General features: G+C 43.7%; 1 protein-coding gene and 1 long non-coding RNA gene across 2 annotated transcripts; both read right to left on the bottom strand.

Moving 5' to 3' along the window:
- Window positions 1–2,907: 2,907 nt before the first annotated feature.
- On the bottom strand, window positions 2,908–8,835 carry LOC120842909. Its single transcript, XM_040214117.3, has 4 exons — window positions 8,490–8,835; window positions 5,885–5,945; window positions 5,636–5,801; window positions 2,908–3,028 (listed from the first exon to the last, which is right to left on the bottom strand). The coding sequence occupies exons 1-4, from the start codon at window positions 8,682–8,684 to the stop codon at window positions 2,908–2,910; spliced, it is 543 nt and encodes a 180-aa protein (XP_040070051.3). The 5' UTR covers window positions 8,685–8,835.
- A 328-nt stretch (window positions 8,836–9,163) lies between these two features.
- On the bottom strand, window positions 9,164–16,035 carry LOC120842914. The gene is made up of 3 exons (XR_005716049.2): window positions 15,974–16,035; window positions 15,118–15,168; window positions 9,164–9,620 (listed from the first exon to the last, which is right to left on the bottom strand). It is a non-coding gene; the product is annotated as an uncharacterized LOC120842914 (long non-coding RNA).
- Window positions 16,036–16,601: the final 566 nt, after the last annotated feature.

Raw genomic sequence — 16,601 nt, 5'->3', positions numbered from 1 at the left:
TTGCTTCGACTTGGCAGATTGGCATGCAGTTCCAGATCAACATCCAGAAAGTGGCATCTTCCGAGTGCATTCGTTAACTACCTTTTGTTTCGCCTAGACTCGGACTACATTTCTCGGAAGACAAGCCGACACCGCACACAAGTCTCGAAGTAGGAGTAACGACCTCTACAGGGGCGGAATTGAGTCTTACTTTGCAATGTGAATGTGAAGAGTTTGAATAGTTATTGATAAATTACTAACTGCCTGTGAGAAGCATGGCAATAATTTATTTGATGAATAAATACGCTATATTTTGCGACAAAGCATTTTGAGGCCTTATAGTTTTATACCTGCCCTTATACATTGTTACCGCACCCTGCATACAGAATACGGCAATAGTTACTGTATTCTGTAGACGTGTGAAAGAAACATGTTTTCAAATTGGGCTCATCAACCAACATTTTGCAAGCTTCAAAAGCTCGCAGGCTTGCAGCTTTTTAGAGGGTTATTTTTAATTAGCCGAAATTCAAATTAAGTATAATGTTTCTGAGATCAACTTGAGAACTCTTTTTTTTTCTGTGGCACAGAAATGTCAGTGAGTTCAAATATTCCAGATGAATTGAAATAAACCACTGATTATTTTGGGAACACGCCATATTTACACCTTCCCTACCTTCCTGGGCTTATTAACGCCGGGATGTTCGCGATGAAAGAAGTCGTCAAACTTGTTAAAGAAAGAAAACATGAGATATCGTAATATTTGTAAATAACCACTTTATTTCTTGCATTCGCCACGCTTTGGCTCTGAACAGATGGCTTCTCTTCAACAGACTATTAGAAACTGCAGTTTTATTTCTTAACTTTGGCCCGCTTGGGGCTCAGACTAAATGGAATTTATTGAACATACCTACTTCGACTCTTAACTCTGCCCTCTTGGGCTCTTAACGATACACTTCCTGAGTATATACCTGGTATTCTTTTTATGGACAAAAATATTGAAGAGAACTTGCACCAGGGAAATCTTGATAGTGCCATTAGTTTGCTTGACTTGGCGGCCACTAGGAACAACAGATGTTTTAATTAACCTTTTCGTTAAAAAAATAAGCGTATAGTTACAATTAGAAACTTGATAAGCATCGTGAGAAACCACTAAATCATTCAAATTTAGAGACTAGGAGCACATGTATTGTTTCTCTGGCCTGCAAATCTGTCGTGACCTCCAAGTTTGTCCGTCTCATCATCCACATTTTCGCTTTGCCAGGCTTGCGCCTGTATGAAAAGTGGTACCTTTTGTGAAATATCACACTTCGTACGTGCGCCCAATCCTTCTAAAATTAACAGATTTAGTGATTTCCGATTATGCCCAGCAAGTCTCTAAAACTGGTTAATATCATTGTATGCAAAACTATTTTAAAACTTAATTATCCTAAGCACTACATGCCTTATTAAATGGTTCTCTTGACTATGACCAATGGGGTGCCCACCCTATTTCTGTGAGGTGCATAGATTTTACATTAAATGAATGTGAAAACAATGCACGTTCTCCCAGCATTTCTAAAGAACAGATTTAGTGGCTTTCGACTATGGCCAGCAAGTTTCTAATTGCAAGAATATGGCCCCATTTACTAATTAGAAGTTAATTTAAAATATATGTTAATTAGCCACCTACTTCCACAAACAACTTTGTAGTGCCCGCTAAGTAGAGTAGGCTGATTGCAAAATGAAGTTACCTAATGAAACTTATTGTTTTGAAAACTTAGGGCAGCTAAAACCAAACACCCAGTGTAGTGATGAAAATAATTCCTGGAGAAGGGGAACAAGGACAAAGGACAAACACAAATCCCCAAACAAAACTAGGTGACTGGTGAGCAACCGAAAAAATCCGCCTGGTCCTGGTATCGATCCCGGGACCTCTCCATTACAGGTGGAGCGCTCTACGAACTGAGCTAACCAGGGGTTAGACGTCAATAGAGCAAACGGGTTTTATCAGCTGCCACCAGTCTAACACCAACGAGGATGAAGCTTGCAATTTAAGGTTATAATTATAATGCAATTACATGCAAGGGTGCAAGCGAGCTGCACAAGAATGATGAAAATAATCCCTGGAGAAGGGAAACAAGAAGGACAAAGGACAAACACAAACCCGTTTGCTCTACTGACGTCTAACCCTTGGTTAGCTCAGTTGGTAGAGCGCTCCACCTGTAATGGAGAGGTCCCGGGTTCGATACCAGGACCAGGCGGATCTTTTCGGTCGCTCACCAGTCACCTAACTGTGTTTGGGGATTTCTGTTTGTCCTTCTTGTTCCTCTTCTCCAGGAATTATTTCCATCATTCTTGTCCAGCTCGCTTGCACCCTTGCATTATAATTAAACCCAGTGTAGGGTGGCCTAAATAGTGGTAGGCTGTAAATTGGTACCTAGAAATTAGCTTCTGCACACAGCTATATCAAATTTTACCCAAACATGTATTTTAATGGCACTAGTTATCTTGCAAACGTGCATCTCTATGGTGGGCAACGACACAGACAACCAAGTCGCATCGCCAGTTGACCGCTCGATTCGACCCGCGCCCGTTGTGAAATGAGTCTTCCATTTTATGTGAAATGCGAGTACTCATTTCGCATCGGGCTCTAACCGCTCACTGCGACTCGGTCGCCTGCATTGGTGCCCGCCATAAAGGCTACAAGGATTCTTGTCCTTATTTCTCACAGAAATGGATCTATGCTTTCGAAGTTCACAAGGTAATGTGCACCACTAGAGTAGACGTGTAATGAAAATTCAGAAGCCAATTTATCCGGTACAATTGACAGCGTACCGCTCTATTTATGCCACCTTTTTATTCCTTCCCTTTGCCTTGCTTGGGCTTAAAGATGACATTTCCGGAACATACCTTTTATTTAAATCAGGAAGGCTTTAAGACTGTTTCAGTTTAAAAGGCATATTCCTCCAGGGAAGCCATCAGCTTGGCAACCGCGGGTGACACACGGTGTTGCTTCTTCTTCTTTTTAAGAATCTTGGTGCCCCTCGGTGGGTTGATGCTTGCAATACCCCTGAAATCAAACAAACATATCTTTTTACTATAGCATTGTTCCCCATGAAACATGTATTATTTAAATACACAGGGAGGTTATGGAATGCTGGCCAAAACTTTCCTACAAAAACTATGCGTTACATAGGAAAAATATGGATGCGATGTTAGTGAGTGCCAACGACCGATTTGGCAGATGTCCATCATATGGATAATGATACATTCATTTCCAATAAGGACACCAAAGTGTTGTGAACCAGATATCTGGGTTGCCGCCATGTTCAAGATGTTTGAACCGCCGGCGGGAATTACGCGCACCGCCACATATTAATAAGTAATTATTTTAGGGAAAAGTGCGCCCGGTCGCTTAATAAGGTACACAGGGTGTTACAGTTGTCTGGAACCAAGCTTAAAAAAAGCGGAGCATTACAGGCGAATGGAACCAACTGCATTTCTTAGCACACGTCTTGCCAGGGCCAATATTTTTTTTTATTTTGCCTAATTAAATAATTACGACCAATAACCTTGTACTGTAAATATTTAAAGGAAATTAAAGGTGTCGATCGGAATGTTGTAGAAAGCCTGAATAAACACCCAATGGAGGAGTTTGCAATCTGGTGCACCTTGAGTGCTTCTTTTATCCAACCCTAAAAAAAACGCCCGCTCGCAGCGCACGCGTGCACTGCGATTAGGGGAGTGCAATGTCATGTGGTATTCTTTGCATTTTGTAGGCGTTTTTTGAAGGCTGGAGAAAAGAACCAGGCAAAGTGTAATATGGTGCAAGCACCTCCATCAAGGGCTCTTTAAAGCTCTCTACAAGCTCCCAATTGACACTTTTGCCCTTAAATCAATATTTAATCAATTAGTTTCAATGAATTAGTTTCATCAGGCTCAACAAAACAATACTCTCTTTTGCAAGATGCCTGCTAACAAATACAGTTCGTTTCAATCGCTTAGAGTGATCCCTTTTTGTTTAAAGCTTGCTTGAGAATTAAAACAGTGTAAACGTAAATGAGAACAAAACCCTACTCCCGGACTTGCCGAACAATAAATTGTTCAATGTGTGCCAAGGAATAACACATTTTGTGTAAGAAAAGGAATTTCTCTAAAATAGCCTTAACAAAAATGCTGGCTAGAGAAGCATGGTAATTGTGTTCATCAGCCATGTTTACAGTTCAATGAACACTTGTGTTACTTTTATTCGGGAGTTTTTGTTCCAGGTGTTTGTCTACACAACTATTTCATGTTTCACGTATGTCAGTAGAAAAAAATGGTAACCTCTGCCAGTCGATCGACTTATTGAGCCTTCAAAGAGGTAGTTCTGTCGGGCACTTTAGCACCACTTGGAGTGTTCCATCCTGTTTCGCTAGTTTCAGTCAACTAGCTTGTTTCATATTTTACAGATGTGCAATCTAAAAGTGCACGTCTGTTCTTCCATCCCCCTTTAGTCGTTTAAATGTATATTAGTTGTCATTCTCTAGAAAATAAACTCAGCTGCAGTGGAGACTTCATACTGTTACCTTTGTTTCTCGCCATCCTAGCATCACAGTGTAAACTAGAATGTGGACAGTGAGAGCATGGGGTCTTGTGAAGCTGAAGTGCTGATGGTGACACTGGCACTGACTTTAAAATATTTTACTATTACCTTGGACGTGCAAGTTTTCTTTAGAACGTTTCTCAGGAATATTTAATGACAGCATAGAGCACAGAGGCACAAAATATATAGCTTCTCTGGCGGAGTGCTTAATATTGAGAATGAAAACAATATAGTGCCCACGATATTCCTTGCCATCTGAAAACAATAACTCTTGCACGAGGTGTGCAGTAATTACGGATCCGGGCTTGACACAAAAGAGAGCACGCTGCTATCGATACATTTACAGGAGGTGGAAGCCATGCATTTTCTGGGCATAGAAACGGTCTCCCTTTCACCATGTGCAGCTGAAATGCCCTTCATTCCAATTGATGAAGTCGTGTGCAAATGAGACTAGACTGCACCCACTGATGAGTGTAATGAGCGTGGTGAGATGGGTTTGTGTATGTGTGCGTGTGCATGCGTGTGTGCGCACGCGCATGTTTGCACGTGTGTGCGTGCGTGCGTTTGTGCGTGAGGAGGGAGGGTGGCCGCCGGACCACATTGCAGTATTTTAGGGCTTCCGGGACTGGAAAATTGCTTACTTATGGTTTACACTATGCTATTTTCGAGCCAACTAGCCCAAGATAAAAAATGACATAGTTCATCTTTTTTTGTTTTCAACAACAGCAATCATTTCTCCCACGACATGTATGGGGTTAGACTTTCATCACAAAATGATTAACATCACTCATAAAACGGTCTTAAAAACTGACCTCATTTGTGCAAAAAAAGTTTCCTTTATGCACTATATCGTTGTGAATATGCCATTCAGCTTTGTGGCCCCTGAGAAGTAATTTCTGTAGTTAGAATGATCCAAATGAAACTATGAAAAACCTTAGCTTGAGGTCTTGGCATGCAAAATCAAAGCATTGTAAGAAATCAGCAGGCACTGGGGTTCTTCCAAAGGAAGCTATGTTTTGTGTAAAGGATACATCTTTCATATGACAAGCAGATCAAATTTAACAATAAAAGCTGGGGTGATGAAGCACTTACCTCTGAATAAATTCAAGTGTAAGGCCCACTTCTTCTAGGAACGAAATGTTCAACACAAAATAGAGCAGGAACATCAACTTGAATGAGCCTGCCCTGTTGCTTGTGGTCATCACCGGCACTGTGTCAACACAAATTGTGAACTCGCTTGCTGTGTAGTTGTTGGCTCCTATAAATAACAATTGATGCAGTATGAGAACAGAACTCGTCCACCTTCATGCTTCGGGCCAGAATTTGAAAGCACATACTGACCTTTAACACATATGATCGGGCTTGGGTCCATATCACCCAGATCCGAGTCAGTGGCATTCTCCTGAAAGACAAAGAGTAAACAAAAATGAGGACAGACGACCTAATGTCCTTTTAGTATGACCCGTGCTATGTCTAAGCACTTGGGTCTAATTTGCTTTTGCCACATTTAGAGGACAAGCTACTTGAATGTTTTCAAGAATTCTACATAAACAAACAATTTTGAACAATTCAAAGGTACTGCCTGACCTCTGTATAATTTGTTTAGAAAACAGAGTATGCCTTAATGATGTATGCGGCTCACTAGTGATAAATTAAAAGCAGAACTAGAGTCCCTATGGACAATGTTGCTGAATTGTTGTCGTCTCTTCGATGATATTGCCACAAGATGCTAACACAATCTCATAAGTTGACAGATGCACTAGCGGAGCACGAAGACCGTCAGTTGCTTTCATAAAAAAAAACAAAAAAACATACACTCAAAGGTGTTCTCATTTGCAAAAACCACAGATAATGCGCAAAGCTCAGAAAATGTTGGGTTCAATCTCGGCTATCCCAAAGCGATGATTCCAAGTGAAAAAGAAATACCAAAACAAAAATGCACCATTGATGCGGCATATTGTGACATGATGTAAGCTATATATATACTCAATATCGCTGCACTTTTCATCATGTGCTAAATTACCAGGTTATGCAGGCTTCGCTCATGGGGAACTCTGGCGGGCAAAGTTCAATTACAGATAAGCCAAATTGCATTGCTAAAATTTATTTAATTTTTTTGATAGCAAAAATTTGAAACATTTATTTTCAACACTTTTTGTTCCATGGCATCAATTCCACAATTTACACGTTTTTGCCCAGACTCCTATGCTCCTAGTTCAGCACCTGCGCCTACAGTAGTCCCAATCTCCAATATTGGCAGCCATTCGAACCATCAGGCTAGAGGACAAATATATTCTTTTTTGGTTGGTTGATTTCGATGATAAGATGAACTGAAGCAATTAAAGAGGCCATTTTTTTCGCAGTGAGGATATTAGGCACAGTACAGAATCCAATAATTTCAGATGACTAAAAAGGTTGGCATTCACATACGAACCAAGCGATCGCTTTCTTGCATCAGCACAGGACACCAGAGTGCAAAGTCTCGTATGAAAGAAACGCGAATATCGGAGCAACATGTAGCTTACCCCCATCATTGTGCAGCGACGGTTGTCAGCGAAAACTATCATGTGCTTCGAGAATTGTGATGATACCAAATGGCCGGTGCTTTCAGAAAATAATTCGAGCTGCGATTTTGATTCAGTTTTCCACCCCATTCGGCGCCGAAGCGCAGCCTTTAAATTCCGTTTCATTATTATCATTATCTAGAGATATCTAGACGCTGACTGCTGGTGCGCCTTAACGAGAGAAAAAAACAAATGAAAGCTTCGTTAGAAATAACACAAAAATGTAAAAAGCTTATGAGTTTACGTAGCATCCAACGCTTCTGCTGTTTTTTAACCGAAGATTAAGCAAAAACAATTCATCATTGCACCCCCATCCCCAAAAGAGCTGTGAGAGAGCAAAAAAGAATTGGAGAACGGCATTTTGCTTTTATTATTCATATGCTCACAAACCTAGCAATAAGAACAGTCAGGTCACAATATCGATGTGAAGGTAATCTCATGTGCATTCAGTACGTCTCGTCTCAGGGCATTCAAACCTAGGCGAAGGCATATTGTTTAGGACAGAACGTGGTGAAAAACTAAACCAAAGGCCACTTGGCATTATTACCCTCGAAATGCGTAAGAACTTCCGCTGACGACCGTTCAGTGGCGCGACGGGTGCAAAAGGCTGTTGGTTTTTTGTTTGCACATTTTTCGTTCCAGACCGCGCTGTCATCCTCGATATGAGGGTGAATTAACATGCAGCTGTCGACCAATCGGCACTGCAAGCTCAGGCTAGCAGCGCCTTCACACCTAACGGAGAGAGTAAGCCCTGGCACGAAAAGAACTGATACGTTGTTGCTATATGTTGTTTTTGTGCAAGGTAGTGAATTCGATAAATGACGCACCGTCTCAAGCGCATGTAGTGAGGATTAGTGCAAGAAAACGCAGACGCCTAAAGCACCGTTTAGCGCCATTTCTTTTTGTGTTCCGAAAAAGCACAACAAAGCCTCTTCTTTATCTTATTCATGAAATGTTAAACTCAAATTACAGATGACACAATTGAGATTCATTTTTAACTCAGTAAGAGTGACTTGGATTTGTTCTCTAATTTTTAACGTTTAAAAGTGGTTCTCATCATGCTGAAGTCACAAAAGCAGACTGTGCTATTTTTTGTATTTTTTTATCTTTAATGTTTTTGTAACTGTGCTCTTTGTTTTATGAGTTGCGTGGTGTGCATACTACTAAGGCCTAGAGCTGTTTGTGCCGCACAGTAAACAGATTGAATAAAAAAAATAGTGTATCACACCCATTTTTGACTAATAATAGCGCCCGCGGTGCTTCTATTCCATTTTCACGTGACATCTTGATGATTCACTTCGATTTTAGATTTCTGTAGATCTACTTCGCTTAAAAAACGTAAAGCAACCGATATACTAAAAGCATTGAATACAAAAACTTACCTCAACATTTTTGAAGATCAATTCAATGTCTTCACCGAAGATTGCCAGCAGCAGGAGCGGAGTGCTGTCATATTCGGGGGTCACATTTTTTAGAGTTTTTTTAGCATCCTCAATGTCCTTAAGGCACTTCTTCACAGCCTCGTTCTTCAGTTGACTGTAGGCGTACTTGTACAGTTGTACTCCAACCTTTTTCATGTTATCATCAAAGACTTCGCTGACGTTGAATCCGAGCAGTAGCTCTGCATGATTGAGAAAATGGTGCTCCTCAAACAGGAATGGCCAGTCCTCTTTCACCTTGCCTACCCCCTTGGAGCTGTTGATCAGTAGCCTCTGGGTTGCGTAAGTCTCACTCGTGAGTTTTGTGACTAGTCTATCATCCCGAGATACCCTGCGATATTCTGTTACCAGACATTCTCTCTTTTCATCCTGAGTGTAGGCTGTCTCTCCTGGAGGCAGCTCAGGCTTCCAGGCCACGCATCCGTAGGAGTCCCGACGGTCTGTCTTTGTGGGCTGATGAAACGCATCAGGGTCGGATGTGCTCTCTTCTGGAAGAGGTTGCGCTAGGGGCCTCTTCTTGTTATTTACACAATTCTCTAGTTTCCAGAGCAAAGTTTCAACGCCTTGTCCAATAACTGTGCCTTGCAGCATGTCTTGAAATGACAACGAATACTTAGCTACAATCTTTGAAGCAATTACCCTCAGGTGGCGCCTGCCCGGCGAGAAGCTCTCCTGGATAATTCTGTTACTCAATTGCCTCACCATTTGGTTCAGGTCAGACTTTGTTGGCCTTGCATTCTTGTAGCATGCTTCCAGAAGCCTCTGTGGAAACGAATCCCATGGAATGGAGAAGTCTTCGCTCCAATTCTCGAAACGTGAGGTGCTTGGAAGAGGAACACTCGCTGTAGGTTGTGCAGCAGGTATGGGTGCCTTGGTTGTCACACTGACTTCGCGAAACCTTTCCAAAAGGATCCTTCTATTCACTGGGTTTAGGAGGTCCAGGTCGCTCTCCTCAATGTACTTTAGATGCTCCATGGTTGCTACACCGCACTCTTCTAGCTTGGAAACAACAGTTTCCACATCTTCTGATGGGAGGCTTGGCAGCCAGCTGGCAATAAGCGATGAAAGCTCCATCTAAGAGAGACAATGTAAGGACATAATTAAATCAAATCCAAAACTGCATGCTTCAGCACCACAATGGGGCGCTGTGCTTGGCCCAGCCGGTATGCTTCAAGAGGAACATAGTCAATTGTGCTGCTTGGAGTAACACATTTCAAACTTCCAGATTCACAATCATAGAGGTTATACAACTGCATTGAAGGTTCCAAGGACGACCGGGTGACTCGTACAAGGAAGCACATCGCAGGGCCTTTTGCCAGAATTAGAATTATCTGACCAAACACCAGCCGATCATCTTCTCGTGATAAGACCAGAATCATGTCCCTCCTGTACGCAAGTCCTCGGTACTCGGCATTATAGGCGTAGTAGATATCATCAGATCCAAAAAAATCCTTTATGACCTTTTGAATGTCATCACTGTATAGACTCAACTGAAGTCTTGATGCAGATGTCAAAGGATAGGCAGTTGGAAAGAGGCAACCAGATGCCCTGTATGCTTGGAGAAGCTGGTGTCGTTCAGCTAGGGTGGATGTGATATTTTTGAAGTTTTGACAATTTCTCGCGCATTTTCTGAAGTAACCGTGCTTGCTTTCACAGCGCATAGTCCAAACTCTTATTAATGGGCCAAACTGCATGATGAGGTAAGGATAGTGCGCAAGAAAGTGGTGCTTAGGTCGTAGAGAACAAAATGGAAAGAGCCCTAGTCTCCCCAGAAGATAATCCTCAATCAAGTCCTTCAGCCGTATTATCATTGGAAGCGAGATGGCTGGAGTGCAGATCAGCTGGACGATCTCTGAGAGCATCAACACCTGCTGCCACACAGGATCATCGAGATCTAGTACTTTGCCGAAAATAAACACAGGCAGGAACCTTAGCATGTTCCAGTTCTGAACTGCATGCCCGCTCAGCTTCTGCTTTAAATTCACTTCCGAGGGGCGATCATTTGCATCTCCTTGTTTGAAATTAAATAAGGAGATGCTTCTGTTTAACTCTTCCAGTGTGAACCACCTGCACTTGTGGACGAAGTATTGTACATACAATGCAATATCATAAGACACAACACCCTCAAACAAATCGTGACCTAGACAAGGTGGCAGGCCCGGTGCACACACATGGAAGTACCTCAAGCGATTAAACAATGAGTCAAATTTCACTCCTTCGTGAAGAATGAGCGTGTCATCTTGACTCAAAATTGTTAGAGACCTGTCATAGTTGGACTTTTTTCTCAGCTCGAAAGTGCCAGTCAGATTGGACTCAGCAAACATATCTTTTTTCCCTGTTAAACAAAACCGACACATGTGCTTTGCTTTGCTAAAGTTCTCAACAAAGCCACATATTGTGTGGCTTCCCAGATTGTCACCAAGGATCGCCACAACAGCTCCATACAGGTTCTTGCCGTCTCTCAGCTGACAGCTTCCGTTTTCAAGCCTCCGGATGTCCTCTAGCAGTGGTGCAAATACCTTTTCTTGCCCGAAAAACTCAAAGTCGGACTCTTTACATAGAAGCACAAGTTGAATTGCGTGAATGCGTGATCTGTTCCATGGGTAGAGGTTTCCGAGCATGAAGTACACTGCAAGTATCTTGTGCTTTTTCTTTGCTGAGCCAAGGGGATGAACGACTTCAAATGCATCTTGAAACAGCAGCAACTTCACGGCATCCGACTGCTGATCAAACAAGGGAATTGACTTGTGCACTATTCCATCCACAAAGTCCCGGAGTATGCCCACTTCCGTGCTAAGTGGATTCAAACACTGACTGACAACTGACTCATCATACAGCAATGCCTTGAGAGTGTCAATTATTGGGACGTAATGAAACGTAGCATCTTGATTTTTCTTGTTTTTTCCCAACAGGATCGCTACAGGCTCTACATAACTGAACCTCTCCTTGAAGTATTCTTTACGGGCGTATGGTGACCGTAGCACACCTGAGCTGCTGTGTGCTTTGAGTATCTGGTCGTTGTCAGATAAGAGGTGTAGGACTTCCTGAGATGTGCTGTCACTAATTCCAACAGAATCCAGTTTTCTTCTTAATTCTGATAACATTTGCTCCAAATTATTGTTCTGCAAGTCAAAGAATGCCTCACTGATCATTTGCACTGTGGACGATGGCACCAGATGCTCGGACAGAAGACGTAGATACAGGAGTCCAAAAGCATCAATTACTTGACTCTGATTTCTCACGAAGTCACCGTTCGACTGAGACCCCACATCACATGACGCACCAACCTCCTGATCAGGAGAATGATCGAAGTTGTCGAGAGATCTCTGTTCATCTACGTGAGCCTGTTGCATTGCAAATCGGTGACAGCGTGATATATGAGATTCAAACGATGACTACTTCTTGTAGGTCCTAGCGCATCCAGGGAAAGGGCATGTAATCGTCTCCAGTTGCAAAATGTGACCTTTCAGGTGGCAGATTAGTGACTTCAAATTGCTGCAGACTTGAAGACAAGTGGCTACACTGCACGCAAGTGGAACAGCCTCGTGAAGCAGAGCAAGGGGTGCCTCAAATCTACTCCAGTATTTGTGGTCACGTGACAGGTGGCTATAGACGGAACCAATCTTCCTGAATACCCTCTTGCATCCTGAGAGGGGGCACTGAATGTGCATGTTGCTGGCATTCTTATGCAATGTAACATGCTTCAGAAAGAGTGATAAACTGGTACAGCAGCAATGACAAATGCTGCAGGTGTACATTGCACTGGAAAAAAAATTGATTGAATTAGATAAGTACTCCGCAGTAAAGATAAACAAAAATGCAGAACCAGTCATTCAATTGATTTGTTTAGAGGTAGCTGGTCTGAATGCTAAATGGTCTCTTGTGAAACTGTTATAATGCAAAAAAAAAAAGAGAAAGGGCCAAGGCAAGAAAAAGGCAAACAATTCTGTCAACACCTGTAAAAGGGGCGTGTCAGTTCTGCATCATACTTACTTTGGCTTTCATTAAATTCACTGTTCTGAAAGTTGACACAACTGCTAAATCTGGTCATAACGAGGTCATGTGGTTTATGCATGCAATGTCGTGACATACTTTCTGGGAATCTATGGGCACGCAGGCATTTTTTTACATGTTTCGGATTTTCGAAAGACTTGGAGGTGCTGGCAATTTTACCGAATTAATAAAAAAAATATTTTTTTCTTGGCCAACCTTGTTTTGACACGCAAAGTATTTTGCTGTTTTGATCTGTCTGCATGTAGACCCTTGGCTACAGAGCAGCAAGGCGATCGTTGGGATAGCACCGGATATAACTGTGTGCTCCTTGTTTATATTTTGTTACATATCCTGAAATGCGACTGTTTGTGGCAGTTACAGCGTTACAGAGGCTTGCCAACACAAGTTGAGGAGGGCTTGAGACAGTTGAGGTCCATAACCTCTGGGATGGTGTGCAATGTAATGAGCACCGTCCCGGACGTCAGGGGACAAGGAGATAGGTACAAAGAGGGCAGTCCTGGAGGCTAACAGGACAATCCGGAGACTGAGCTTTAAGAACGGATATGAAGTTACGAATGTGAACAGGGAGATATATCAGGATAGACCGATTCCCCTCCTGCCGAGGCGGCAGCCACTATGGGGAACTCACAGGGATGCGGATGAGGCGGAGGATGGGCTCTCGGGCAGCTGGGGGTTCTAATGCGAATAGAAAGGTTGGGAGGAAGCAACTTTCCGGCGTGAAGAAAGCGCCGAAAGTTGCCGGCGCTTGCCGGAGAACAGCCACCCGAACACCGCGCGTTTGGCTGATCCTGACCACGCGAACGCTTTTACCGGACATTGACCACTTGAATTCACCATTAACTTCATAGTAATAGTTATAAAATATTATGAAACCAACTTTTTTAATAAAAACAATTCTACCTCTTTCATAAGGACATCGGGGAAAATGTCCTATCTGTTATGCTAGGCACACGTATGCAGACACAAATCGAAACGTTCTTAAACATATAGTATTCGCAAGCTCCAGCATTAGTCGGTATCGTGGAAAGTGAGTCGAATCTGCTCTCTTCTGATCATTGCCCTGCTAGAGACGTGAATCATTTCAAGCAGCGCCAACTGTGATGCTGCTATCGAAGGGTTTATGCCTATAAATACGTAAGAAATGTCCTCCCGCAAAGATAGAAAAGGATTTCGATGCGGATTGATGAAGTCTCGTCTCAGCCTGCGACGAGCGCAGAAGTGTTCTTCAAGCTCTTTGTATTCTGCGCCCGAAATTTGATTCCAGCTTCTGACGGATTATACGCGTCGCGCTTCGGCCCCCGCTCGGGCCAGGCGCGCTTCGTACAAAATCAGACTCTGCCAACCTAGTCGAAACCATGTCGCCAGCGAACTCGCACGATTCTGCTGAACCAGACGATCACACCATAAATTCCTATGGAAAGATTATCGGACACACGACTGCCAAACCTGACATGAGTAAAAGGACGTAAAGCCAGCAATAATGGGCAGACTCCCTCATAAGATGTCATGAACTCGGAATAAATGTTTTGCGCAAGGTATCGTTAGTGACGTCCCCATTTGTTAACACTGGCAGAGAAGGAAAAAAAAAACGACTTTACAAAGACCTGCAAAAGCACCTGATTGAAGAGGCATTCAACACAATGCATCATGCAATTGCTTTCCAATGAACACGCTAGTGCAACAAGCAGCTCAGCTAACTGCATAAAAATGCAAAAATGAGCACCAAGACCGTTTTACCAAGACTGTTTTACTAGGCATCAGCACGTACGTGCGCAGTATGCTAAATGAACCAACGTTGCAGAAATGTTGTGGTTCATGATTTATTCAACAATCGCGAAGTTTGTTACGAACCACTGGCACAGATAGTTGTTGCTCAGTAACTACATACTAGCAGCAAAACCACAAAAATATCTTCACATATTACAGAATGTGCACTTGGACTTTGAAAACGCAAAATAAAGCCGTATTTAGCCTATCTTTGTTGTCAGACCTAATCTTCAAAGTCTACACGAAACCACGTGTCAAGACCGTTTTGAAGTAGCCCGATCCCTTCCCGTCAACGTTTTCGATCACTGCTACCGTATGCTCGTAGTCTCCGCTGAGGATCATTCACCCGTCGAACACGCACACACGCTGACACCGTGCAGGAGACATTCTCCAGTGCCGAGACGGTGCGACGCTTCAAACCAGGCAAAGCGAGCAGCGTCGTTCGGCGGATCCGGCGACGAGCGGACGCAGGTCGAGCGCCGCCGATCCCAGTTGAGCTTTCGAGCTTCGCGTGGCTTTCGGCATCGCAATTCGATGCGGCAGCGGCGCGGTGGATCAGCAGATCACGGTACCTCTGTTTATCAAACTAGCATCGTGTTATGTGCCGTTTCTCGTTCATTATAAACCTCCCTCGCCTATGCTTCGTACTTGCTCGAGTGAAATTATTCATCCTTATTGTACTTCAGTAAATAATTGCCTTAGCGGCGACACCGTAGCTGGAACTTGCGAAGACAAGCCTCAATGGAAAACGCATTTATACAATTAGTTTGGTGGTAATTGTTGCGCTCACCTGTTTTTAGCGGATACCTCGGGCGAATGAGATGGCAGCCCCCGTGGGTTCCTGAAGGAGTAAAATATTTACATTTAAAAACAAATTTAAACTGACCTAACAATAGATCACACGAAACTTTTCAAGCGCGGTACAACCGGCAAGCTAACGTCTTCAGGTTCGGTTCAGGGAGAAATAGCACGCGGCCCGTACGCAGATTGGCTGCCGCTGACAACCCATTTCCGCCGCCGAGCTTGCCGAACCCTTGGCGGCAGTGATGTCCAACCCCCGCACCGCACCGCACCGCGCCGCACTGCACCGCACCACCACACCTCCGCATTCACTTGACAGTTCCGAGAGAGCCCGAATTGAGGTGCGAGGTGTGACAGCTTGTACGACAAAGAACCGCCGCGTACCAAGCTCCGCTTTCTAAAACGTGTTCTTTTGCTAAACAACTTTCGATAACATGGCGCTCAATCAGACCCAGTTAACAGGCTGCAGCGTGCGCTACCCGCACGCCTTCCTCAGTGCCGGTGTTGTTCAACGGTATCTGGCGCAACACCGCAACACTTCCAAGCATGTTTAAAACGGGCGCCTGTGAGTGCGCAGGCGAGCTGGTGGATGTTGATCAGAATGCAGAAAACCCGAGACTGTGGCAAAAGCAGGGAAACGGTGTCGAAGAAGAAAGACTTATTTCTTCGACACCGTTTCCGAAAACCGAAAGTCTTTCTTCTTCGACACCGCTTCCCTGCTTTGGCCTGTAACGGGCTCGCGAACACTACGTATTTGGTTCAACATACGGCGTGGTCGCTTTTGCACACCTAGCTTCCGCGGAGTATGGGGATAAAAAAAAAAAAAGGTAAAAAAAAACACTCACCTCGGAATGAACGGATCCTCGTCCAAACAAAGACGCCAGGAAAAAACTGGCGAACCCGCGAAGACAGGCGAAGATTTCGCCGCTTTGCAGCCTCCTTCGCGTGGCGGCGTGGCGGCGGGGCTCCTTCTCCAGGCCTTTTCATCTCAGTAGTTACCCGAGCGGCGGATAGAGGGCGCTGGCGCATTCGCCGCCATTGAGTGGCTTCAATTTGGTTGGTTTCGGTTTCAGCGCGCTCGCGGCTGTGTTCATGTGTTCAGTTTCGCCTAAGTTCGTGATGCAAATGTGGCGGTTATAGTACACAATAAATAAAACTGTGGTACTGAGCCAATTTGAGAACCACAAAGTGGTTTCCAGTCATATTCGCAACTTTTTTACGAACACTTTATGATGTATCTGGTCATGTTCGTCGTTAATTTCGGTCAGGTTCGGCGGCAAAACAATATATGACGCACAAGGAGGATTTCCATCGTCTCAGGCCGTACCCACTGACCCTATAGTTTCTAGAAAAATTAACGAATGAAGAGACTAATGAGTCGATGTATAGTAAAAATGCAGGCCCCCAATTTGATTAAAAACCTCCTGAATCGCGAAAAACACACGAAGTCGCAAGTTCACTGCTCAGTGTCCG

Source organism: Ixodes scapularis, unplaced genomic scaffold (assembly GCF_016920785.2).
Source record: "Ixodes scapularis isolate PalLabHiFi unplaced genomic scaffold, ASM1692078v2 PGA_scaffold1__304_contigs__length_218370807, whole genome shotgun sequence".
Classification (NCBI taxonomy): Eukaryota; Metazoa; Arthropoda; class Arachnida; order Ixodida; family Ixodidae; genus Ixodes; species Ixodes scapularis.
This window is presented reverse-complemented; position numbering and strand designations above follow the sequence as displayed.